The sequence below is a fragment of the Sturnus vulgaris genome, chromosome 3, assembly GCF_052056855.1.
Source record: "Sturnus vulgaris isolate bStuVul1 chromosome 3, bStuVul1.hap1, whole genome shotgun sequence".
NCBI classification, from domain to species: Eukaryota; Metazoa; Chordata; class Aves; order Passeriformes; family Sturnidae; genus Sturnus; species Sturnus vulgaris.
Genome location: NC_142245.1, coordinates 70,305,032 through 70,331,290, shown reverse-complemented (window position 1 = coordinate 70,331,290; position 26,259 = coordinate 70,305,032). Strand labels below are relative to the sequence as shown.

General features: G+C 35.1%; 1 protein-coding gene across 3 annotated transcripts in view; it reads left to right on the top strand.

Annotated features, from left to right (window-relative positions):
* FIG4 (FIG4 phosphoinositide 5-phosphatase) overlaps window positions 1-26,259 on the top strand; it is a 50,069-nt gene that overhangs the window by 14,319 nt on the left and 9,491 nt on the right. For all 3 annotated transcript variants that reach the window (XM_088161922.1, XM_014879287.2, XM_088161923.1), the window contains exons 5-21: window positions 65-115; window positions 2,685-2,833; window positions 4,737-4,865; window positions 6,378-6,478; window positions 6,921-7,083; window positions 7,635-7,732; window positions 8,639-8,772; window positions 9,230-9,346; window positions 9,733-9,778; window positions 10,969-11,117; window positions 13,648-13,814; window positions 15,334-15,472; window positions 18,180-18,238; window positions 18,829-18,976; window positions 19,784-19,867; window positions 22,620-22,815; window positions 25,268-25,350. In XM_088161922.1, coding sequence (XP_088018048.1) covers window positions 65-115; window positions 2,685-2,833; window positions 4,737-4,865; window positions 6,378-6,478; window positions 6,921-7,083; window positions 7,635-7,732; window positions 8,639-8,772; window positions 9,230-9,346; window positions 9,733-9,778; window positions 10,969-11,117; window positions 13,648-13,814; window positions 15,334-15,472; window positions 18,180-18,238; window positions 18,829-18,976; window positions 19,784-19,867; window positions 22,620-22,815; window positions 25,268-25,350 — 2,013 coding nt within the window. The remainder of the gene's footprint in view (window positions 1-64; window positions 116-2,684; window positions 2,834-4,736; window positions 4,866-6,377; window positions 6,479-6,920; window positions 7,084-7,634; window positions 7,733-8,638; window positions 8,773-9,229; window positions 9,347-9,732; window positions 9,779-10,968; window positions 11,118-13,647; window positions 13,815-15,333; window positions 15,473-18,179; window positions 18,239-18,828; window positions 18,977-19,783; window positions 19,868-22,619; window positions 22,816-25,267; window positions 25,351-26,259) is intronic.

Sequence of the window (26,259 nt, the reverse complement as noted above, 5' to 3'; positions counted from 1 at the left end):
TGACTTCTTATGGTCTGTCTGGTTACAATAATAATTTTTCCTACAACTTGAATTATTTTCCTAGGTATCTGAGAATCTTTCAAAATGTGGACCTTTCTAGCAACTTCTATTTTAGGTAGGTATTAGTTACTACGCCTTTAAAAAATGTGCACTTACATTTGCTAGAAGATTATAGGTTTTGTTTTTGATAGCCAAAACATTTAGGTTGATATTCTGGAGAAATAAGACACATGATCATGCTGCTTGTCGATTTGCATCTGTGTGTTTTGAACCTGGTTTCTCTTTAATTGTTTAAATCTTAGTTGGCTAAGAATTTAGTCTCCATTAGGTTAAAAAATATGAAATTATTAATGGCATGGAAAAAAGTAGGCAGTGAAACTATTTCCACTGGCTGTTCAGCCTTGCCAGATTATGCAGTTCTCTCTTTGGAAAAGTATTATGTTTTGAGGGGGTTGCTTGTCTTGTTATTTATTCTTTACTGATCTTAGTTTCCATAAATAAAGCTTTGCCTTGATTCAGGAGCAAAGGTAGAGTAATAGGTCCTCATTTAAGATACACCCTGTGTGCAGTATGTCTTTCATAGGGCTTTCTAGGCATTGCAGTTCTTGTTTATTGTTTCATAAATGCCATACCTGAGACAAGTTTCTGTGACCCAGCTCCTGTTAAGTGAGATTTGTGGGACAGTACAAAAATGGGAGAAATGTGGTGATAAACCTGGCAGTAGTAGTTAGAAGATTTGAAGATGTAAAAAAATAATTAAGCAAAAAAATGGTTCTTGCAAATTACCAAAAGGTGTGTCAGTCTAGAAGATGCTTCGTCTTGGAAAAGGAAGGCTTTTTGTCACAGCTGGATCTGTGAGGAGAAAACTTACCGAGGTTTTTTATGTGTTTCATGCTTTTGCATGTGAAAGACTTTTTGTGGTATAAAACTTGAATTTTTCTTCCATGCATTGTCTCCCAGCCCTAATTTTATGCATGTTCCTCCCCACTACCTCATTTGCTTGGAGATGACAAATTTGTACTGTCTCTGTGGTTTTACATCGAAGGGAAAGGAGAAGATTCTTATGTGACTCTAATAAACATGTTTATCATAAAATGAATCACAGAATGCTATGGGCTGGAAGGGACCTTACAGATCATCCAGTTCTAACCTTACTGCACTCACACTACAGAATTTCCTCCTAAATCTCTCCAGTTTTAGTTCAAAACCATTCCCCCTTGTCTAATCACCATCTGCCTGTGTAAAAAGTTGCTCTCCTTTATTATAAACCCCCTTAAAGTACTGGAAGCCCATAGGGAGATCTTCCCAAAGACTTCTTTTCTCCAAGCTGAAACTGTAGAATTAAGACAAATTACATATTTAAAATTTCTTGTACAGAAAAAAAAAATGAGTAAGCGAATGACTTGCAAAAAATAGGTTTTTGGCACAAATCCTTTGTAGCATAAAAAACTTTCCTACTGGCAGATAATTTACTGTTTATGTTTATTTTTCATTAAAAGAATTTTTTCATCAAACGATTTTGTGCTCTGTGTTTTAACTGCATATTTAGCCCAATTTTCACTTTCAAAAGGAGAAATACAGGATGGCACTAATATTCTTTCTTATTGTTTAGAATCTTTTTAATTTGTCAGCTTCATTTAAATTGTTCTTGGCTAAAGAATAATGCATTTTTCTGCATGATTTTTACATAATTCCTGAAGAAAATTAGAAATCAGTTATAAGAAAACATTTGGTCTAAGGGGAAAGTGGGGGAGCAGCCTGAACATGTCTCTTACTGGGATACTGTTTAAAGGTTGTGTTATATGCAAACAGAGCATGTTACAGACCTTTTTTTCCCTAACAGATGGGTCAGGACATTATTATGAAAATATGTGGATGCATGAGTTACACTTTGTTATTATTAGTAATAAATCTAAATGTCTAATATTTAAATAATTATTTTTAGATCATTAATGAATATCTAGAACTTATGTGAGGACTAGTAATCACTGATGCTGTCTTAGACTAAAATGGAAATATATGAGTATTTGTGATTTAAGTGTAATGTACATTTGGTTTCTCCTTTGGAAGAAGCCTGGTAGCTTAAAAAAATTAGCGATTATTATAGAGTGTTAGTAAAAGAGATATGAGGTGGAAAATTTGTAACTATTATAGACTTAATTAAAAAAACCCTTTTCGTAATTCAGTAGCCACTACCTTAATATGCATCTGTGCTGCAATCATAAATTTGGGGACAGATACAATTTTTGTGGATCAATTTTTTGGCTGTTTTGAGTTCAGGTTGCAGTTAGAAAGTAGCAGCGCTTAGAACAATGAGGTTGTCAATGTATATAGATATTTCTGATGGAATAACTCTTTTAAAACCTCTGGAATGCTTCTTGGGACATGATGAATTAAGTTTCTTGATATGCTTCTTTTTAAAAGATATGTTTAGTTTTCAGTTAAAAGAAGAATATAAACACATTTTCAGTCTTTGTAAACGGTAAACAATTTCTCTGTTTGTAAAGCTTCTTTTGGAAATCATTTCTATAATTTGCTATTACAGAATCAGAATCTGTGTATCTTGTTCAGAAGTCTTTTCTATAAAATGGTGCTGTGTTAAATATAAGTACAGAAGGAAAGTAAGGGCTTTCAGAAAATTCCTCTGCATCTACAATTATTAATACATGTTAATTGTCTATCAGTTACAGCTATGATCTATCTCACTCCCTTCAGTATAATCTTACTGTCCTGAGAATGCCACTTGAGACATTAAAAACTGAAACAACCCAGACCCGACAAGAGAGTTTTGATATATTTGAAGATGAAGGACTTTCAACACAGGGGGGAAGTGGTAAGAAAACACATCTAATTAAACTGATGTTTGTTATGAGTGCCTCTGAAATATGTTCCACTTAGGTTTACTTTTGAGAAGCATTCATGTCTTGTGTTGTTGGTCAGTAGTGTCCTAACAATTGTGAGTCAGTAAAAGATTTTGTAAAGTGCCAAATACATTTCAGTTTAAACAATGCAATTTCTAGAGGTGTGTAGTGATTGTTTTAAGTTACATTGCAACTGGGGAAGATGACCATGACTGAGCATGGTGACATTTTTCAGTAATGGATTACTCAACTGACTTCTGAGTCTCCCAACAGAATGAGTTACAAGGAGAGTAGGAAGCAATAACTGATTAAGTACCAATACTTTTTTTTTGCTTTATATTGAAGAATACTGACAACAGAGGAACTGTATGAAGTTAGCATCATCTTACTGAAGTAACTCCTGTCAAGAAATGTTACTCATTTTGGTTGGAAACTTCAGCCTTCAGTTAGGATCTAACATACTCATAAGAGTATAGAGATGAGCAACCAGAGAGAAAAACTATTTTCTCTCCCTTTTTCTTCATACACACCCATAAAGAGTTTCTCCTGAAATTCTTAACATTGGATTTTATTCTGTTGAATGAAACCCCCATGCCCCCAAGAAAAATTTATTAGTAACATGGTCATATGCTTCAAGATACCACCAACAGGTTATCAAATACTACAATACCAGAAAGGACCATAAGGAATGAAGGGAGCAATAATTCCTTTTCTGCAAAGACTAATCTGGAGGATCCCTCAGGAATCCTTACAAGGGCACCATCTCTTCTATGTCTTTGTAAAAACAGTGGGAAATGAAGATGCCCCAACCTTGACCCCATCAGCACTGTGTGCTAGTCACCTGTCTATTCATAGAATATGTGTAACAAATAGCCAGCTGTCATTTAAGAATTAAGTCTCACCAAAGTAATGCTGCTAGTAATAGTAAGGGAGAGGAAAAATTGCTGGCTAAGTGCTTGTGACCAGCTTCTGCTGACTGTCTAAAGTCCTTCATGAAAATATTTTCTTACGTCAGTTTTCCCTGAGCATACAGTAAGTTTGGTCTAGGTAGTGATAGTTTGTTCAACGGTTGCATTTTCACCTGCAGTCTGTAAGAAAATTCCTTTTTCCTCCAGCAGAACATTTGACTGCCATAGTTGTCTGCTATAATTGGCATTCATAGTGCTACAATATAATTTGTCCTGTCAGAAACTTCGTTTGTAAAGAGTGTGAAAAAATATAGGTAATAGAATTCTTGTCCTCTTTCTTCTCTTCCAAGTTTTAGATTCATGTAATTCCACATTTCAGCGACAGTTGTCGTCTTGATCCTGATATTTGAAACAGAAAAATACTCTGATTCCAGATATATCAGAAACAGAATTTTAATTTGCAGATCTACAATAGCTGTGTTTCTTGGTGTTAGTGCATTTAGGAAAAATGCATTGAATTGTGTGAAAAAGGAGTGATGTGCATGATCTTCCAGAACCTAGTAGGTAATTAGAGGTTACCCAGAACTGAGAAGCTTATAAAGTCCTCCTGTAAGAGCATTTTTGCCTTAACTGGAATTCACAGCTTTATTTCCCTTGTTATCAAATCCCTTGATGCTAGTATGTAGAGATCTCTTTTCAATACTGAAGTACATCAGTAACTTCTGCATGAAGGCACTCAATCACAACAGTGACTGGCAGCTATAGAAAAACTGCAGATCCTCATAAATGCTGGACTTCAGCATGTGCCTGCAATTATCTGTGTTCAGCAGACCTCAAGGATGCAAGTAAATGATACACTGAGTTGCAGTCAAGGGAAAATCAAAGCAAAGATCCAATGTTCTGAATTTTAAAGCAGGAGAGCTTGTTTCTTAATTGCTAATGCATTTTCATTGAAACAACTTCCTAGGTGTATTTGGGATTTGCAGTAAGCCTTACGAAAAGTACGTGTGGAATGCCAAGCTTCTGGAAGCTGTAAGAACTGCTGTTCATCGTGACTGGCTGCTGTATATTATTCATGGATTCTGTGGGCAATCAAGTATCCTTCTACTGTTGTAATGAATTTTGGTTTATCAGTTTTGAAAAAAAACAGTTTGAACATTATTTCTTTGTCCTATAAATACCATTTAATTTTATACTGCTATTGTTTGGCTTTTATTTTCATTACTTTCTAAGTAAGAAATATAATTATTGTAAGAGGTAGACAGCATCTACAGCACAGGTAGACTGCATTTTCAGTGAGGCTCTGTTTATAAACATGGGACATAGTAGTAAAGAACTTCAGAGGATTTTTAGGCTTAGCTGTATTTTTTTGCAGATGTTTGAGGAAAGGGAGAAACCCTAAGCAGAACTGAATTGCTGACCTTGTTTCAGCTGTGTTTAAACCATGACATTGCCATAGAAATGCTCTCTTACTAATCTTCTCTAAAACATTTTTTATAACTAAATCTTGCAGAAATTCTTGTATTTACTGTATTTCTGTGGAAGACGATGATAGAACTTCAGCCCTGCTATTTGAGGAGCTCTAGGACATGTGAAACTCTCTTTTCCTGACTGTATACTATTTTAAATGGTTAAATGGGTCTGTGTACATTGTAGCAGGAGGAGCAAAAGTATAAATGCATATCACAGCCCATGGAAATATGTTAAATGCTAAGAATTTAATGTATTACAAATACACTCTATTTTATTCACCAACACTATCATGATAGCTTAAAATTTCTGGGGAAGCAAATACAATTATGAAATTAATGTTAGTGGTGTCTGCAAAATTTAATTTTGCTTTTTTATGATTGTTAGACTGTTGGTCATTGGCTTAGTCCCCAGACAAAAAGCTAGATCTGTTTTTATATACCACTATTTCATTTGTGGTCTTACTTAATCAAAGCTGAATCTAACCACCAGCATTATGCCTGCAGCTGCTTAGTGTGTGAACAAATGCCTTCTTAACTCTTTCTTATGCCTCCCTTACACTGAGGAAGCAGTGATAGTCACACTAGACTCTGATTCTGCTTGGTTTTAGTAAAATGGAAAAAGACGACAAAAAAGCCACCACTGCATCTGTAGCCTGTTTGGCTCTGGCTTTCAGTTGTTGTTACTTAAGTGGTTGCAAATTTGTCTCTTTTTCTAAGCAAATAATTAGAGGGTGACTAATATATTTCATCTGAAAAATAAGCTCCAAGTTTTAATCCAAGTAGTCATAAAAGCAGCATTTGTGGTGCTAGGTTCTATGTTGTATCTATTTCACCTCCATTGTCTCCATTTCATAAAAGAGAAATGCTGCTTCTCTTCTGTAGGTTCTGAAAAGTGAGTGTTGTATTGCAATGTAGATTGGCTTTTCAACGTTCTTAAAACAGATTGTTGGAAAGGGCAATGTTCTCTTCCAGCTACAAAATAAGTTTGGAAGTGATACTCATCAGTGTTGAGGTGATTTTAGTAAATCAGATATATTGGTTTCATGCACCTTTGTTAGAACTTATTTTTGCATGCATAAAGTAAGCAAATAAAAAAAAAAAGCATGTGCTATGTAAACCTTAATTTCTGTTTCAAGAACTGTTAATATATGGCCGCCCTATATATGTCACTCTGATAGCCAGAAGGTCAAGCAAATTTGCTGGAACACGTTTTCTGAAACGAGGAGCAAACTGTGAGGTAGGTCAAATATGATTTTAGGGGTTCTTTCCTCCTGCCCCTCCCCAGTATGAAAGCTTGAACCTGACTGACTGAAGAGCTGGAATGGTTTAGAGGGTTGTTAAGGGTTTGGCTATAAATTATGCTATTAGATGATGTTATCGCAGGTATCATTACGTTTTTCATTGGCATAATAAAGTTCCTAAAATAATATATTTTAGTAGTTCTAAATTAGCACTTGTTTTGGTTTTTTTACACTTATTGTTATTTCCCAAACTGAGGGAAAAAATAAAAGTATGGTAATATACAATCGGGACAAATGGGAATTTAACCTTCAGTGTTGTTCTCACTACTGTGGTTCAGTGTCTCACAGTTGTGCTCTGTTTGTAATGATCAATTCTCTGTACTGCATGCAGCTTTGAATGTCATGTCTACATCATATGTGTATTTCTGTTTGGTTTAGGGAGATGTTGCTAATGAAGTGGAAACTGAACAAATACTTTATGATGCTTCAGTTATGTCATTTTCTGCGGGGAGTTATTCTTCCTATGTTCAGGTTCGAGGGTCTGTCCCTCTGTACTGGTCTCAAGATATTTCAACTATGATGCCTAAGCCACCCATAACACGTGTGTACAAATTATTCTTTGTGATAGATTATGGTTAGTGCTGTGTCCTAAAGGAACATTTGAGAGAATAAGTGAAAATGAATTTGCAAAAATGAACAAATTGTCTGTTCACTTGTGCTTTGTGAAGCCATAATTTAAAGTAAAAATTAAGGAAAAAATCTCCATCTTAGACTTCACATTCAGAAATTAAATAGGAAAAGTTTCTGTTTGAAGATGTGAGCTTTCTTCGTATTACTTTGTGTGTGAAGTTAGCTACATTTATCTTGGTATTGTGGATAAAATGCTAAACCTGTTTAAAATGGTGGAAAATGTCTGGGCTGACATTAATGGGGCCAGAATAATTGTTCTTTATAAGCATTTCATGAAAATTTAAGAATTTGTCTACAATTTAGCAAAGGGAATATTTTTTTAACAGCTCTTGCATGAGAAGAGGGGAAAGTATTTAACTGTGTCATTACTACCAGAGAATAATTGCATCTTTTGTTAAGAGTACTATTAAGGGAAAATTCTGCAGCTCACTTATTATCATCTTCAATTTATGCTTGTTTCAGTGGACCAAGCAGATCCTTATGCACATGTTGCTGCTCTTCACTTTGACCAAATGCTTCAGAGATTTGGCTCTCCCATTATTATATTGAATCTTGTGAAGGTACAATATTTTGAGTATGTTCTATGTGTTTGATTTTTAATATTATGCTTCTTTCTGTATAGTTGCTGTGTAATTTGGTTATACTCTAAAACTAATATTAGCTTACAGGTGGAATATTTTCTTCATAAATCTCATCCTACTCCAGGAGGACGTACAAAACTCTGCTTCCACTACAGCCCTTCAAAAACAAAATTTCCTATGTTTAGAGATTCCTTACAGTAATATTTTACTGTTCTTTTCAGGTTTTTGCTATTACCCATTAGATCTAAGTCCAAATAAATTTAGCACTAAATTTAATTTAGCACTAAAAACTACTGAAATAGTATAATTGCATTCAAAGTGAGGTTGGAACTAGATGATCTTAAGGTCTCTTCTAACCCAAACCACTCTGGGTTTCTATGAAAACATACGTTGTATTCAAGCAATGGCAACAGTTCTAACTTTTAAAAATTATTGCAAGACTGGGAGATGGGAGCTGCTGTTCCCCATCTCCTGCCAGTAATGGAGAAAAATTTCACTTTGTCCTCCTATAATCCACAACTGAATGAAATGCTTTCCTTTCTGCCTTTTTGCTTCTCTTTTGCTTTTGTGGTTCTCCATTTCATCTACATTGCCACTTTTATTTCTGTGTGCTCTTTAAGCTTACAGCATTCCATTTTTCAGCCAATGATTATGCAGAGTTGAAACAGGTGACTACTAATACAAAATGATTAAAAACCTAGAATGTTCCGATTTTTTCTATCTTTTCTGTTCTTATTTCAATTGAACTATTTATGAAGAACTACCTTGCTGTTGTTAAAGCTTCCACTTTTGATTTCCATTATATATGCATATGTGTATGTGTACGGGCTATATATGTTTGTTAATGAAAATTCTGATGTTAAATTCCTTTTCTTTTTGTTAAAGGAACGTGAAAAAAGAAAGCATGAAAGGATTCTCAGTGAAGAACTTGTTGCTGCTGTGACATACCTCAACCAGTTCTTACCTCCAGAGCATGCAATTATATATATACCCTGGGATATGGCCAAATACACTAAAAGGTGGGAAAAGTCTTTTCTGTTCTACTGCTTGTAGCTGCAGTGCACGTATGGAAGCAAATGTTACTGAAGGTAACAGTAATTTGCAAACAAAACAAGGGAATGGGATTCAGCATAATCATACATCCATCCTTTTCTGCCTCATTCATGTTTTTGAATCACAGAAAGTTTGATAAAGAAAAATCAGTGTGATGTAAAAATCAAGGAGTTTTAGTTTTTTTATGTTCTTCTTCTAGTTTTTGTAATATTTTTTATCAAAAAGAAGCAAAACTGCTCAGATACAGTCTGTCTCTCCTATAAAATCTAAGAAAACTATAGATGTAATTGCTGTTGGATGACTAAAGCTGTGATATGGGCCTGTTTTTAAGTCATTTTTGCTATGGAAAAGCTTTTCAAGTAGTGAAACTGTTTTTTAGTATTAATGTATCTTGACTGTCTCTTTTTTTTCCCCTCTTTTCAGCAAACTTTGCAATGTCCTTGACAGACTGAATGTGATTGCAGAAAGTGTAGTAAAGAAGACTGGATTTTTTGTAAATCGACCTGATTCCTACTGCAGTATCTTGCGTCCAGATGAAAAGTACCTATCATTTATTTGATGCATAATGAATAGCACCTGTTCCTTAGAAAGCTGTTTGGAATTTCTATGTTTATTAAATTATTTCTTACTTTACTTACTTACTAATTTGGAAATTACAAGTGACTTCTTTTGAGGCATACTAATAAGATGATCGTCATCTAAATGTTATTGAGTCTTGTTAATCAGTGGATGTTATGGTTTTATAAATACAAAATTTAAAACTTTTTTTAAAAATAGAAACTGTTTGCTTAGACTGCTGCAGATGAGGCCTCTCAAGTCCCTGAAATTCTAGAAGTCACTGTTTGACACTGAGTAGATCAATACATGATACGATCTGTTATTTTATGAAATAATTTGGAAGTCATTCTGTTCTGTTTCTTTTTCAGGTGGAATGAACTGGGAGGTTGTGTTGTTTCCACTGGTCGCTTGCAGGTACTAAAATATACTTTTTTAGTTCATAGTTATATTGATGTAGGTCAGCACTCCCAAAGAAGAGTGAATCATTTCACTTAAATTCACTGGTTGGTGACTCATAGACTGCTCTTAAATTGATATTTATAGTACACTTTATTATGGCTGTCCTTCCTAGAAATCTAATTGGCGATTAGGGCCTTAAGTTCTTGCATGGTATCCCAAAACCTTATGGTGTTGGAACTGAATTTTTGCTGGACTTAGTCAGAGAAATGCTTGTATTTTAAACTAGTTTCTATTACTGTTTAGTCTGTTACCAGTGCAGTTAAAGTTAAACCAGCAGCATTTTAGCAAACTGAGTGTTTAAAATGTTATACAGAAGAGGTGAGGAATAAGCACAGACTTAACCCTGCTAACATATTCATCCATATGAACATGAGTTACTGGCATTTTCACCGGAGTGATGAATATTTTGCACATTGTTACAGTTTCCAGCACGAAAAGAAAATAAAACTAAAAACATGTCTTCCTTTAAGATCAGAAAAGTACTGACTGAACTGCAAACCATACAGTATCAAATTTATACCTGAATATTATGGTTATATGCTCTGAACACAAGGCATTCTTAATAAGCATTAATTGCTTTGACTTGCCGTTCATAATTTTGTATTTCTTGTAAGTTAGAGAGCATGTGACCATTCCTGTACTAGCTGATCATTGGGATATGAGGGTGGATAAACAGCAGAGTAGATAAAATTTGATCTCTGTTGAAAAAAAATCAACCCTAGTTAGATTTTTTAATGTTAGTCTTATAGGTTTACCCGTAGTAGGAAAGTGATTATTTTATCTTTAATAATTTGAGGGTTATCAGTGACATACTTGTAAGCATTCAGATCACAGTTCATCTCTGACTAGACATCTTGTGAGTCACATCCAAATTGTGACTTCTTCAGGGCTGTTTGTGAGTTGAAGGAACATCCAGTTGCTGTGATGATAAAAGCAAGAATATTTTGAAAATAGACATGACAGTAGTCTGATGTAGCTTGCTAGAGATGAATTGCTTTTGAACTTCTATTAGAAATGTCTTTCCTGAAATTCTTGTGAAGACAATTTGAGATTTGATAAGACTTAGATAGTAGTAAAAAAGTAATAATTATGAGTGTAGCAATTGGTTGATTAAGATGAATCTTTTATTTGGATTGCTTTACCAGACTGGAGTCCTTCGAACCAACTGTGTGGACTGTTTAGATCGCACTAACACAGCACAGTTCATGGTGGGGAAATGTGCTTTGGCCTACCAGTTGTATTCATTGGGATTGATTGATAAACCTAATTTACAATTTGATACAGATGCTGTAAGGTAAGATAGATTAACAGAGTGTGTCATGGTTTTAATTTTTAATTTTGAGTCAAGAGATGATGTAGAATTATGTCCATGTAGAAGAAGTGTAGAAGTTATTTCTGCTGGAATGATTTAATGTTTATTCATCTAAGCTTAAAACATCTTTCATACTTGAAGTCTTGAGAAAATCCTGTCATGCTGAAAGTTCGATCTTCTGGAAAAGTATGTTAATCAGTCTTACAATATAACTGCTTGACTTCATTCTTTTTATGTGCCTAAACTTAGAGGTGTGTTTTCCTTTGAAATAAATGTAAGAAAACCTCCACCCCAGTCTTTCACACTTGTTTCAATTGCTTGAGGAGAAATGCTGACTGAGAGTGAAAACTGAAATAAACACATACTTTCATGGAGAATGCCAAACTGGTATAGAAGTACATCTTACCTTGCTATTTCCTACTTTTTCTTTGGAAAGTTTTCATGGTTTTTGATTTATTGAAGAAAAGTTTTTCAGATCAAGTGTCTGGTATTTATACAAGCATCCTCACACTCTTCATGGAAATCCAACATTTGTATTGAATGCTTTGGGGGGGTCAGGGTGAACTAAGCTGCTTAACTTGTACATATGCTTCAGAAATTAATGTAGGAGTCCTTAAAGTGCTGTAGTTTTATTCCTTTAAGCCGTTGTTGTGACTGTGATACTTCCAGCTTTATTGCTGATTATAACTAGTGGTGTGATAGTTTTAGAGACCTAACTTGTATTCAGAAACCACAAGTAGTCAGGCTTCAATCCCCTTCACTTGAGATATATCTTCAGCTCCTCCTCTTTTTTCCCATTAGTTTCCACCTGCCTGGTGCCTGGAGCTGGTATGTGCTGCAGGAACCACCTCACCTGCAGCATGTTGGTTCACTTTGCGAGTGGTGGCTCCTGGCCTCTGTCTTGTGGCCAGGAAGAGCACCTGCCTCCTGGTGGCTTTTCCTGAGTGTGCTAGCAGTGCCTCTCATCCACCATGTTCCAGCTGCTGGGAGCTGCACGTTTACCTCAGGGAATAAATAATTACTGCTGCCTATTCCAGTTGCTGTGCAGCCTCCTGGGGCTACAGGTCAAACAAAACAAACCAACTCACCAAACCCAAAGAAACAAATGAGATTCTCATACATGGTGTCATGACCTCTGAAGGATTTGTATGGAGACAAGTGGGTTTGGGGTTATTTCTTTGGGGCTTTTTTGTCTGTTGGTTTGGGGTTTTTCTTTTGTTTTTTTAAAGTTACTTAGCAGATGTTTCCTCCTAATTGATCTTATTGTGCTTGACCTTGGACAGAAAATTTGCTGGACTGCTATTTATTTTTTACAGAAATTGATTTGCTGCTCAGATAAATGTTCTTCATCCAGATCTTTTCCAGGAGAACTTCAGTCAGATGGTTGCTAGGTTACATATGCAATATTGTCCCTTTTGTTGGAAACTTTATTAGGGCAATGCTTTTGTTATCTTGTTTTGGTCTTTTTTTTTTTTTTTTTTAAGTTGTTGTTTGTTTCTATCTTCCTTTTCACTCCTCAAAGACTTCTTTCCTCTGCAAGTATTGCTTGTAGATGCCTGAGTTACTTTGTCTTCCTGTACTGATGTGAAGCACATTCCCACAGGTTTAGTGATTGTTTTTGCTTTTTAGTTTTGGGGAGGGGTTGGGGCTTGTTTTGTTTTGGTTTGGGTTTTTTAGCCTCTTAACTAAATTTCTAGTCTTTTTTTAGCAAAGTATTATCCTTGTCATTGTCTTGCTCAAGCAAGGCCATAGTCTCCATTTCTGAGAAGCACTTTTCAGTCTCTTATCTTTTAGACTGAGCTCCATCTCCTTAAGACAGCCTCTTTTTCTGGGACTATTGTCTTGTTTTTATCATTGATAGGAAGCTTGTTTAATTTTTGCAATTTGGCCTGGTCCCCATTTGAATAGTGTCAATTTCTTTATGCCACAGGACTTTTTTTGCTTTTTAGCCAGCTCTCCGTGTTCAAGTCAATTCTTAGCCAATTCTTTTTGCTTTCAGCTTACATTAAGATTTTCAGCTCCAGCAAATGTTACCTGACTGCCATACACTTTTCTTACAAGTCATGTTTATTCAGTTTATACCTTTGAGCCATCATTATTGTAACTACAGAGATTTTTGGAAGGTTGTGCTACCTTCATTCCTGGTGTACTTAACAGAAAATGTAGCCTTGAGACATTGATATATCCTATCCCTTTTAGTGTATTAGGCATGCCTTGGTTAGTGAAGATACATTGTTTTCTCCCCATTAAGTAGTAGGACCTGGTAGTCTTCTTCCTGAATCTATAGAACTAAATACTCTGTTTGTGTGAAGCTCTTCTTTTATATTAACACTAGTAAAAATCTCAAAATCTAAAACTTCTTAGCAATTATTATGTCTGCATAAAATTTCCACATATTTATCTGAATAAAGGAGAAGAAATTGCATTGCATTTGCGGAAAGACTTTATTAATTTTCTCTTTAAAAATTCTATTCAGAAGTTTGATAGATGATGCATTTTGCTTTTCCTTCAGATTATTTGAAGAATTATATGAAGATCATGGGGACACACTTTCTCTGCAGTATGGAGGCTCTCAGCTTGTCCACAGAGTAAAAACATACAGAAAGATTGCTCCATGGACTCAGCATTCCAAAGATATTATGCAAACTCTCTCAAGATACTATAGTAATGCTTTCTCAGGTAAATTTAAGTGCTTGCTTTCAAGCCATTGTTTACAAAACGTCTTACTTAGGATGTTTCAATAATCTACACGATGACCTTATGACAGAGTTCCTCTATACTATAATTGCCAAATAATTCAGTGACATCTCAAATAGGTATTCTGATTTGATGATATATTTATTGATCCTATGTTGTAGCATGCAGCCCTTTATTTAGAAAAATGCACACATGTAGCACTGCATCTGTCAGTGACATTTGTAGATCAATAGATAAGCAGATGGATGTTACAGAGTTTTAAAATGTTAGAATGCCTTCAGCAAATATAAGGAAACTGGTAAATCTAAACATGAGTGGAAGGCTTCCTGTGGAGTATGTCTTGTGATGTTTCTGAGCTCAAAACAAAGCAAGCTGTAATGCATGTAATTGTTTTGTGTAAATAGGAGCTACAAACTGTTAAATCTCTGGTAAAAAAGACAAAATTATACTCCAAAACCAAGTAAAAAAGCTATTTTTTTCAGTTAAATAAGCTGTAAAATATTAATTTACTCCTTTACTTGCTCATATCACTCATTAGTTGAACACTGAGTGTTCTACTTTCTTCTGGGCAACATTGCTAAGAGAAAACTTTGAAAAATGCTGAGCTTTATCTTATGCAAAATAATTTTTAAAAGTGTGGTGTGTTTAGAAGTCTTGCAAAAGATCTAAAAGAATGATCAAAGGACAGTCTAAGACATGTCAGAAGGGCAAACACTGAGTGCTACCATGTTATAAATACTGTGTCAGTCCTTTATTACTCTTTTTCACAAAAGTTGCATAGCTGGGGTGGAAGCACCTTTTTTTTTCTTTGCTTATCATTCAAAATACATGAATGTAAAAATCATCTACTCTTATAAGAAAATATTTTCATCTGTTGACCTCAACACTCTTAGGATAATTACTACTAATTAAGTTGTACAGATGAGAAGAAGACACATATTGAGTAATAATTTGGTGGAGCTTAGAATATGACAAGTTAAATTGATGGTTTAAACCAACAGGAAACAAGTCCAAATTACTAAAAAGTGTTTGTGAAATTTAATCATTTTACATTTTTATGTATTGACAAGAAAATTCCAAAGAATTTGTTCTGTTGGAAACTTGTTTTATGGATATTGTTTAATTTCATTTAGTCATTTTCCAGTTGTTTAGGCTGCCGTAAATTCACTGAGGCATGTCAGATTTCCTGAAACACGCCTTAATCCATGCACGTGCTTCATGCACACATGTGGGAGGCAGAGTTGCAGTGTGAGGTGTGACTTCTGCCAAGCCCCAGCTCCTGAGGGAGAAGCCAAGGGAAGAGACAGTGTTGGTACCAGCCCCACGTGCCCTGCAGCGTAGCAGGTCTGGTGTAAATGAAGTTCCGTGGTGCTGTTTGAAGCCCAGAGGGCCCTGCAGCAGTCATAAGACACTGACACTCTGAGGAGCAAAGAGAAGCAGTAGCTGAATGGGCTTGAGCTGTGCAGTGCTCCTGGTGTTAAGTGTGCCTCTTGTCTAACAGATGCCGACAGGCAGGATTCTATCAATCTCTTCCTGGGAGTGTTCAAGCCTGCAGAAGGAAAGCCACATCTCTGGGAACTTCCCACTGATTTTTATTTGCATCACAAGAACACCCTCAGTCTGTCACAGACCAGGCCAAGGTATTTGCTGGTTTGTTTTTTTTTTTTTGGTATTGCTCTAATAAATTCTAAAAAATACACGTTGCTAATCTGCTAATCAGATAATTAGGTCAGCCTGTCAAAAACTTGCTTACTGATTTTATGTTTATACAAAAGCTTAAAAAAACACCTTCAAGAGAATATAAAAAAATGCTGAATGTTGGTGGTTCAGAGGATTTGCTTTTGTATGTTATTTTCCTGTTGTACTTGAAAAGAAGTTTAATTTCATATGAAATTCTATCCCTCAGTGCAAAATGCTTCACTGTTTTACTGAAGTACAGTTACTACAGTTTCATAAAGCAATATATAGGTGCATTCTTCATTGTCAGATTTATTAATGGTTGAATTTGAGATTATGTGATGAGGATAGCATTTCTTTTTCTATGTACTGCAGTTGGTCTGCAGCTGTGCAAACCAAGAAACCCATGACATTCTACCTTCCTTTCAGCCTATGTCTAGCCTGTTTTGAAGACTTTCTTCATTTGCATTCCACTGTAGTTGCATGGTAATATACAGAAGTAATAAAGTATAAAAACTTTTAAGTAATTTGATTGCTTCAGAGAGAAATTATTTTTTGAAGACTATGAATACTGTATGTATAAAAAAAAAATCCGTACTTTTTTAACAAGTACAGTACTCGACTTGTCAATGAAATAACCTCTTAGGATTTTGGCTGATTTTATCTTTATTCATTCTGTGAGCTGTAAAGCTCTTTAATACAAATGGTAGATCTGAATATCTTCATTTAGATTTTTGTCTGGGCAAAGCTGCAAGTGTTTAACCAGTGTGATCAGTCCCTGTTGGCTGCTTATGTTGCTAACCTGCTGCAGCAGCTGGCACATGATATGGCTCTTTCTGAATTTCAGTCCTCCTCTATTATCTCCTGAGGCTTCTCTTAAAGGTAGCTTATATCAACCATATAACCAAATGCTATTTCAGGCCTACATTAAAATTGCAATATTAATTTTCTTGGCTACTTATTCTGAACATTATTGTATGTGTAAAATTAATTCAGCTGATATATTGGAAGTATGCAAATGTTCTAGTCTCCCTTTCATCTGTTACTCTGGTAAAACAGCCATCTCTTATTTGTCACACATACTGTTCTCAAATGAGGTGGAATGTTAAAAAGAAATGTTGCTACTCTTCATTTACTTGCTAATTATTTTTACCTTTCATTCCAAGCAGAACTTCTTCTGAGCAGTTATAATATACAATCAAGATCCCTCATTATGTGAATAAAATTACACCTTCCTCTAATAACTAGGTGAAATAAATATGTGAAAAAAACTCCTCTAAGCAATTTTTTGTTTCTACCAAACATTTGGACAAGTTCTTTGTATAACTTTTTCCTGCCTGTCTGTGTAGTGCCTCTTTTAGGTTCCTTGGGCACAGCAGCAAAAGAAATAATGACACTCATAATGAAATCAAGGATATAGGAAAAGGAAGATTGTTTCCTGTCAATGAAACTTCTTTTGACTATCTGTGATTTTCCTATGTTGTCATTGCCTCCTCACCAGGAGGAAGATATTTAATAAGGTTCATATCTTACTCCTATATAATTTATGAAAGAACAGTGAATATGGAAAAGGAGACTTTGTGTTGCCATGTTACTTATCATTTATGCAGGCAACAAAGCTGGGTGTGTCTGCATCATTTCTGAAGGCACTGGAGAAAATAACTTAGTAGCATGGGACTTTGAGAAGAGGCAGGACCATGTGGCATAACTCATTCCTTACTATCTAGGATATACAGAGTTCTTGGAACTGAAGTGTGTTTTCCTGCCTGTCCTGTACCATTTCCTAAATCCCACTAACAAGCCTATCCCTGGCCATGGGAATGCACTCATTGTGTCTGCTGCAGATGGCTGCATTGACAGGAGTAGCAGATAACCACATTAATACTCTGATGGCAGCCCTCGCAGTATTGTGAATAGGCACGTATTTGAAATAAAAATCAATGAAGACAATTGTGTTTTCATTCCATGTAATGAAATAGAAGAAACTACCAGAATAAATCAGAGAAGAAATTAAAGTATATTTGAGAAGAGACAATAAAAATGTGTAAACATGAATGAATGATAAAACGTGCTTTGTTTTATGAATGTTGCTTGCCTTCCTTTGTTGTTTTACAGAAATCCCGAATAAGCTTCCAGCAGAGCTTGAATTTTGCTGCTAGATATCCCAATGGCTCTCAGGCTTATGACAGTTGTTGCCTCAAAATGTATTTCTTTGTGTAGATGTCAGCTGCTTTGACAATCATCCAGTCTTATTATCATTGACCTTCACTTCTTCATACCTTTTTCCTAAATTTTGGAATCTGAATAACATCTGGGAGGGGATGGCTTCCCCCCACTCCTCCTACCCTCCAATATCCAGAACAAGGGAAATACGTAAATACTTCTACTATGTACTAATATTTTAAATGTCAGTGCTGTAGAGGTAGGCACCTGAAACATGTTTTTTTTAATGAAACAAAACCACTCTTCTGTCCATACCTGTATTGAGTTTTGCACTTTTAAATTTCTTGATTTGAGAGCAAAGTAGTTGGACAGGGGCCTGTTGAAATCCTCTATCCAATGTCTGCTGAAGTGACACTGTATTGATGGGTGAATGTTATGTTCCAACTCATAGGCTGGATACAAGGTCCTATCTGCTGTATCAATTGTGTTTCTCTTTTTCCTGTACAGCTATACTTACTGGTGGACCACAGGTGTGCTAAAGCATTTACCTCTGCCTTTTGATGAAGGTAGGACCTATTTTTGCTCCTTTCCTTGCAGAGTATCTTGAAAAAGAAGTTTTAGTCACAAATTTTTTTTAACTGTTTTAGATCTCAATTCTGAAAAAAAGATTGTTTCCTAATGATTTCTAAATACTTCCCCCCCCCGCAAAGAGATAGGTAACTCTTGCAATCTGCAACTGAAAAATCATAAGTGCCTAAAACTTGACCTTCATATGTTTATGAGCCAGGGCACATGTAGTTATTTTTTTTCTTTTTTTCTTGTCTATTACCATGTATTTATAGTCTGTGCTGGTGGTCCTATTCCTATTGCAGATGACACAATATAGCTAGTGTGTCTTATTTCTCTGGGGTGCTGTGGAGCATGTTTTATTAGGAATTGTCATCATGAAGTGAAATCAAATTATAGTGGTTGATAATGCATATTTATTAAAGATGTGCAATGCATCTTCTTCGTGTCAGATTTCCTTGTCTCAGAGGGGATATATGACTGTAGGAAAAAATTGCATTGTATTGTGGCTAGGTAAGCAGGCTACTGTTGGATTCGATTTTTGCAAGAGTCAGTAATTGCTAATAAAAAGATTTTTTTTCTCCCTCAGTGACATGTGCTGAAAACAGACGTAAGTTGACAGTGAAGAAATTCCACAAATACGAAGAGGAAATTGATATCCACAATGAGTTTTTTAGGCCATATGAGTTGAGCAGTTTTGATGAGACCTTCTGCTTGGCAATGACCAATTCTACAAGGTATATTGGGACGTTTTGGGCTTCTAAATCATTGACTGGAAGTCAATTTGTTGTGAATTAAATATGCATTTGATTTATTTGGTTAAATATGTGTAATTTCAAATTTAGTAAAGTTCTTGAAGTTAAATCACAATGCTACATGGAAATGTTACTCTAGAAAAAATCGGTTAAAGTAGCAACCAGATTTCTAATTATTTTTTGTTATGGAGTGCCTAGTGTCTGGGCATTTGATGCTGAGAGGTGAACTTTTCTCTCTTGATTCAGATCACAGAGGCTATTTTCAAAACATTTGTTTTCTCATTCTGTTCTCATTTTGCAGTTGTTTTCTTCTGTTCATCTGTTTCTCACAGCTGGTCAGATATTTTTGGGGGTTTTTTGTTGGCAGCAGTCATCTGGATATTCTGAACATAAACTGAATCATGGTTTGGCTAAAGATTTCCAGGCAGATTATGTTTCATGTAGCTGTTTGATCCTATTTGTGTGTTGGCAGTATTTTGAAAACAATGTATGAAGCCCTGAGTTACTGAGCTTCTTCAGCACAGGAATGGAACACAGTGCTTTAGCATCTTAGGCAGGTGGTGATGCCTGCAGCTGTTTTATGGAACTAAATAATGTCACTGAAAGCTTTTTAAATACCTAGGTTATGTATACATCAACTTGAAATGATAAAGGTAGAACTAAATATCTCTTCAGTATTTTTTTTTTTTTTATTCACAGGTAGATGTTAGAGGTGGTTCTTCGGGAAAATTTTAAAATTTTATGTGTTGCATTTTATTCATGAACACTTCTTCTTTTCTATTTTGGCAGAGATTTTATGCCTAAGAATGTGGGAATTGATCCAAGTCCGTTTACTGTTCGTAAACCTGATGAAACTGGAAAATCTGTGTTAGGGTAAGCCTGAAATCAGAAATTTTGTTCTGGTTTAATAGTAATGAAATTGTAATGAAAATATATAAACTCTAATGTGTGTGTGAAACATGTTCTATGTTACATGGAAAATTAAAAATTCGTTGGTGTTCTACTGCAGAATTGTACGCTTTGAAAATCACATCTAATTTAAGATTTTTATTTGACACTAGGAATTCTTAATTCGACTGGTTTAATATTTTCTGTTTTCTGTCATTCCTCAAAATGAAATTCATGAGAAGATTTTATCAATAATACACAGAAGTTATTAAAATTTGATAATCTCTTCATCCTAGTGGCAGTTCTATTCTCTATTGGAGTTGACAGCAGTGCATATTTTCTTGTTGTCTTTAAAAAAATGATAATTTTTTCATAATAGTGCATATTCTGAAACAGCAATAAATGCCAATTTCAGCACAGTCTTTGACAAAATATGTTATTAAAGTATTTATGGATAAAATTATATAAAACCATCCAGCAACAATTGCTGGGACAAATGAATGCTTCATTTAGCTGCTTTTGCATCCTGGACCTGCTTTGTTACTCCATTTATTCCTCTCCTGTGTCCCAAAAGGGCTGTGCAGAATATTCCTGAATTCATTCTCTCTTTGGTATCTCATATAAAGGAAACCTTTTGTCAGTAGTTACTGTGGTGTAACAAGATTATAAGTTCCTCTAAAAACTTGCTGTTCTGTTAAACACTAGAACATTTGACTGTCTCATGTGCTCGGATCCTGAGGGTCTCATTGTCAATAAATGTTGAGAGTAGACTAGGCTTATCACCAGTAGAACCTCATTTAATGCTACTGATTTCCTGGGAATAAACAGGAAGACTGTTCAACTGTTACACAGTTTATCTCTGCTAAGAATTTGAGTTTATGAATATTTTGAGGATAAGCTTTATTTTTCCTCTTCGGTAGAATTTCAGATTTTGGACTAATTTGTCTCCAGGTACTCCATTAAATAGTTGACCATTGCATAATTTTCCCAGGCACTTTTATTCAAGCTCTTTGCTGTGATTTTTAGGGATTGATGTGGGACAGAGAATCAGCTCCATCAAAGCCACGTTCCAGGACTCCCTGCCTATCACTTTTAAGGCTTCCCCTTCATCGACTGTGTCATAGGGTAAAACGTGGCTTCACTCTTGCATCTCACCCATATTTAGCCTTGCAAAAGGCAGTACCTTTGCCTTGCCATCATCTTTTGATCTAAGACATTTCTGAAGGAAGTTTGGTGATCTCTTTTTGTCTGTAGGCGTTCAGGTCCCACGGATGCTTAGATCTTGGCTGAGTAGATGTTGGAAGTGGGGTGAGGATAACACTCTTACCAGTGTTTGGTTACTTGCTCCATTCCTCAGCTTTCAGAAAGGACTGCTTTTCTTGTGACCCTCACCTCATCTAGAAAAGTAGGGGGAAATCCCTTTATTTTCCCTAAAAAGAATGCTTATGTCTTCATCACCTTCTGTAAATTTCAGTCCAAGGAAATGTCAGGTTCTGCTGAGTCAGAAATTAAACTCACCCAAGGCATTTGTTCCAGTTCTAAGATTTTCTCTGATACAATAATGTCCTTGGGGGTGGTGTATGCTATCAGATCAGAACCTTTGGAAGGACTCTCCCACTTGTTTATATGTGTTGAGCATATAAGGTGTAGCTAATTCAGTACAGGAATAAACTGCTGTGTGAATTTCACTTCAAGAGGCAGCATCTGTAACAGCCAGGGTGGGCTTCACTAGGGCTCAAGTGATGCTGATCAGAGCACTAGACCTGCATCTCCAAATAGCATTTGCATCAATCTATGTGCTCTTTTCACAGCCTTTAGCATGCTGCAGTCTTCCTTTAGAATGAGTCACACACTGTCAGTGATACATGGGACAGTCACTGCAGCAGGGAAGAGATGTTCCTTCCCTATTTCCAGGGATTTGTCTGTAAACTGTCTATTCATTAGTTAATGTCTATTCATTAACTGCCTTCCCTGAAAGACTGTGACAGCATCTGAGAGGAAATTGCTACTAAATAGTCTTCTGTGGCCTGTATGAGAGGATGCAGAGCACATAAATCTGGTGTGATTTCTGATGGATGAAGTAATGTGTACCTTTCAGAGTGCATTCAGTTAAATCCAGTCAGCCTGCTTACACAGAGATTTTGTATCTTGAAGGCTTCTTATTTGTAAGGCACTTCTTATTAAATAAGGCATTTATATTGGCTAGAATTTCTTGAGTGAGAAAGAAGTACTGCATCAAGGAATGTTGCTGATTAAAGAATTAAGTTGAGAAGAGAGGTATGGATAATAAGGGGAAAAACGTGACATTACCATTAAAATTTGCAGCCAAGATTAAGGAAGCTATTGGAGTCAACATTGTTATTAATCAGAAAGTAAAACTTTTTCCAAGATCAAAACCAAAGATGTTATGTCTCAATTAATTTGTATTCCTTTTTATTTATTCTTTTTTTTATTTATTCCTTTTTTATTTATTTTCAGTTGTGGGGAGGGATTTAAGTAAAGAATGAGAGAATTGGTAGAGAAAAGCTGACAAAGTCCTTTGGCTTTCTTTAGATGCTCTGGAATAACAAGAGATTGAAGAAGAGAAATCAATTATGGGTTTTAAAAGATGAGCAAAAAGCTGCCCCAGTGGTTAAAACCTATTTCCCTGGAAATATTGTAACCAAGATTAGGAATTTTAAATATTCATTGCTAATATCTTGCTGGTTTCATAAATGCACACTGCCTTTCTTAATAGGAACAAAAATAATAGGGAAGAAACTGTGCTGCAGCGCAAAACAGCTGCTAGTGCCCCTCCACCCCCAAGCGAGGAAGCAGTGTCAAGTAGTTCTGAAGATGATTCTGGGACAGATAAAGAAGATGAAGGGGCTGTTTCTCAACGTTCAACTCCAGTAAAGGTGACTGATACAGGAGACAATACAAAAATCACAGAGGTAAGAAATTACTGTGTTAGGCAAGAAGGCTTAAAATTCACATTCCCTTAAAAAAGCTTAATAGAACAATCGGAAGTAAAGCACTGAGAAGTTTAGTGACAAAGGTCTCCAGTGTAATTTTTTGGTGTAGATATTAGCATAACTGCAGCACAACTGCTTGTTAACCTATTCTGTTCTTCATGTCATAATAGTAAAACACGAAGGAAAATAGCATTTAAAAAAGAGAAAACTACTGTTATAAACCTATGGCACTTGAAAGGTATTCGGGTCATTACATAATGTAAAATGCACCTGTATTGGTGTGTTAATTCAGAGCAGTAGTTCACTCTGATTATTGTCCCTTACCATACTCTGGCACACATCATTAGGTGGCCTTGGAGCATGCAAATGAAATTCCTTTTCTCCAGGAATGTACTTGATCTACCTACTTAATCAACATTTAGTCCATAGGAGTTAATCTGGAGCAAACCTCCTGAAAGACAGGTAGTATGAACCTGAGGTCCTAAGAGCCACCTTTTGGAATTACAAAGCAATTCCTATTGGACAATGTCACTTGCTTATGTCAATTACTGTAAATTAATGTGCATTCTGTCTAAGTTTCAACTTGATTTATGTGAACACTTTTAAATTGTTGTCCCATAATTATGTGGTCTGGCATTAAAATAAGAATTAACTAACTTCAAAAATGTGGGTGATAATGGACTGCACAGGTCCTATGCAGTAACACTGCTACTAAGGTTGTAGATAATGGCAGTGAATAAAATAGTGAAATAAATTGCATTTGCCCAGTCAGGTGGAAAGAATATATCTTTTCAGTTGTGGGCTATTAATCTTTTTTTGCTAGCATAACTCCCATTTTGTTGGAATCCCTTGAGTGCTAATTTAATGAAAATATTGAGTTGTATAAAGAATTATGAAAGTATCTATTTTATTAGGTCATGTAATAGTTCTTCAAATTCTTTCTTGTAGATATCCATTTTGGATCCCATTGAAATTGTCTTAGCAAAAGGTTATGCTAATGTATGGTATAGACATTTGGAAAATACCTATGTTGTCTGGCAAGGTTGGATTTTTTTAAAGTCACAGCTAATTTAAATGGTTACAGACTTGTGCATGTTATCACTTATGAAGAAAATTGAGTATGACCTTAGCATAAAATGTAGTTCTTGATAGGCAACAGACAATCACAATTTTTTTTTTGGCCATAATTCAAATTTTGATTCTATTCAGTCTTTGGCCTAGGGTTGTGTGTTCTCAGATAATGGATTTTCAGCCTGCAGTAGTGTCTTCTTCCTAAGCCAGTACAAGCACATTTATTTATTTGTGTTTATGCAAGGTATTTTATCTGGAAGTTTTTCATTATGTCTGAATGACAGCAAACCTGTTCTCCAGCAAATCAGATTGTCTCTAGATTTTTTAACAAACATCCAAGTTGAAATTTTATTCTTTGATTCCTACTATTGCATAATTTATCTCACATCAGTTTTCCCCTGTTTTGAACACACTTCAGCACTCAGACCTAAGATATCTTTTTTAGATTTTTTAAGATGCTTAAATGAAAGGTGTATGTAAACACAAAGTATGACTTGAAGTACTGAATTTCAATGGCTTAAAAATTCAGTGAGCTATTCTGACTTTTTAATAATGATATGAAGAAATATATTCCAATTTATTACCACCTTTTTATGCATTGAATTTTAGTCATAATTTGCATTGTTATTTCATGTCATTCCTTATTATCTGGGGAATTCAAAAAGCTAGTTCCTTTCTGTTCACATCTGTGAGAAGTTATAAATGCATTTATACTTCTGGTCAGGACATACCTTTCTGAAGTTCTTTGACTTTGAATCATTTTGAACTAAGAAAAAACTGTCTTTATATTTGACTCACAGTCATATGTGTCTTGCTAGAAAATCCCCCTCAGTTTAGCACTGAATCCCTAGACACAGTTAGTGAACTACTGCATGTGCATTGATTCCTTGCTATAGTTGACTGACATGATTGCATAATGTTTAAAATAAAAATAGTTTTGTTCAACCTGAGGTTTGTAATTATTGCAGAATTGAGAGCAGGAAATGTGAAAGAAAATGTGGGAACATGTTCTGAACGAATACGATTTATTCTATATTAAGTTTCAACACAGAACAGAATTTAATAACTACACCATTATGTTCTATGAATATAATTTATCCTCCTAATGTGTTGTTTTAGCTGATGGTATCTTTCAAGAAGTCTTTACTTGTTAAATAAATGTATTGATTAATATTTTTAATAGATTATTTTCTAAAAAAATTATGTTTAAGCTAAGATTGCTGCGGATGTAAGAAACCTGTTTAGTTTTGGCTGCGCTTCTGAAATGATATTTTGGTTTGTAAGGAAGTTCTTTCTTAAGAGCAAACTTCCTTTGGATATTCTTAAGGTATTCTTAATCTGAATCTTTCTTATGTTCCAGAATGTAGTGCAATCAACAAAAGATGTGTATGGAGTCAATCTTTCAGATATCCCTTCAGAAGATGATCTTGCAATATATGCAAGGTGAGATAAATTTCCTGTGGTAATCGGTAAAGGATAATTTGAGCTAGTTAAGTGCAGTTTGTCAAAGTGTTACCTTTGATTAAACTTATTTAAATGAGAAAATTGCCTATATATGCAATCTCTTTCAAAATCAAACTCTTTTCAGATGTCTGTGTCAATGCTGATTTCCGTGGAAGCTATGCATATGTCTCTAAAAGCAAAATTTGGAGCTTAAACCAAATGAAAGATGCTTCAAAAGAAATACCTGTCACTTAATATAATCCTAGAAATTCATAAGTAAATTCATAGGAAATCCATATTCTATTGACAAGTAAATTCCACAGGAATGGTTCCGTGATTGTAAGCTTTGTAATCTGTGGGGTTTGCATTTTTCAAGTGTTGAATTACTCAAATTCAAATCAGTCATAATGAAATAGCTTATTCTGTAAAAATGCATATAAAATAGTAGAAGTTGTCTTTTTGATTAACATGGTGTCATAAAGGGGTCTAAATTATCTACACTTCATCTCAGGAAAACACTGTGTGTACATTGAAGTGAAGACTTGTGAGATATGCATTGAAATGACCTTGTTTGCATTTGTTTTTATCTTCTAATGTGTAATAGCAGTAGCTACCTTGTTATATTTGAAACCTTTTCAGTTTTAATGGGAAAATTTAATTCATTGTGATATCTAATTTGGTGATATGTGGTGTTTCACCCTGACTTAGTTCATTAATCCACTCAAAGCATTTTTACTTTTTATTTAAAATTATTTTTCTCTTACTTTTTCTTTAGGTGTAGCTATTTCTCTTGCACTCTTTTGTTCTTTCAAATTCCCATTTCTACCTATTTCCTACAAGCTGAGTCATTTGAAGGTACTGCACTTGAATAGGGTTAAGGAGGATGTTTCTCATTATATCTGAAATTTT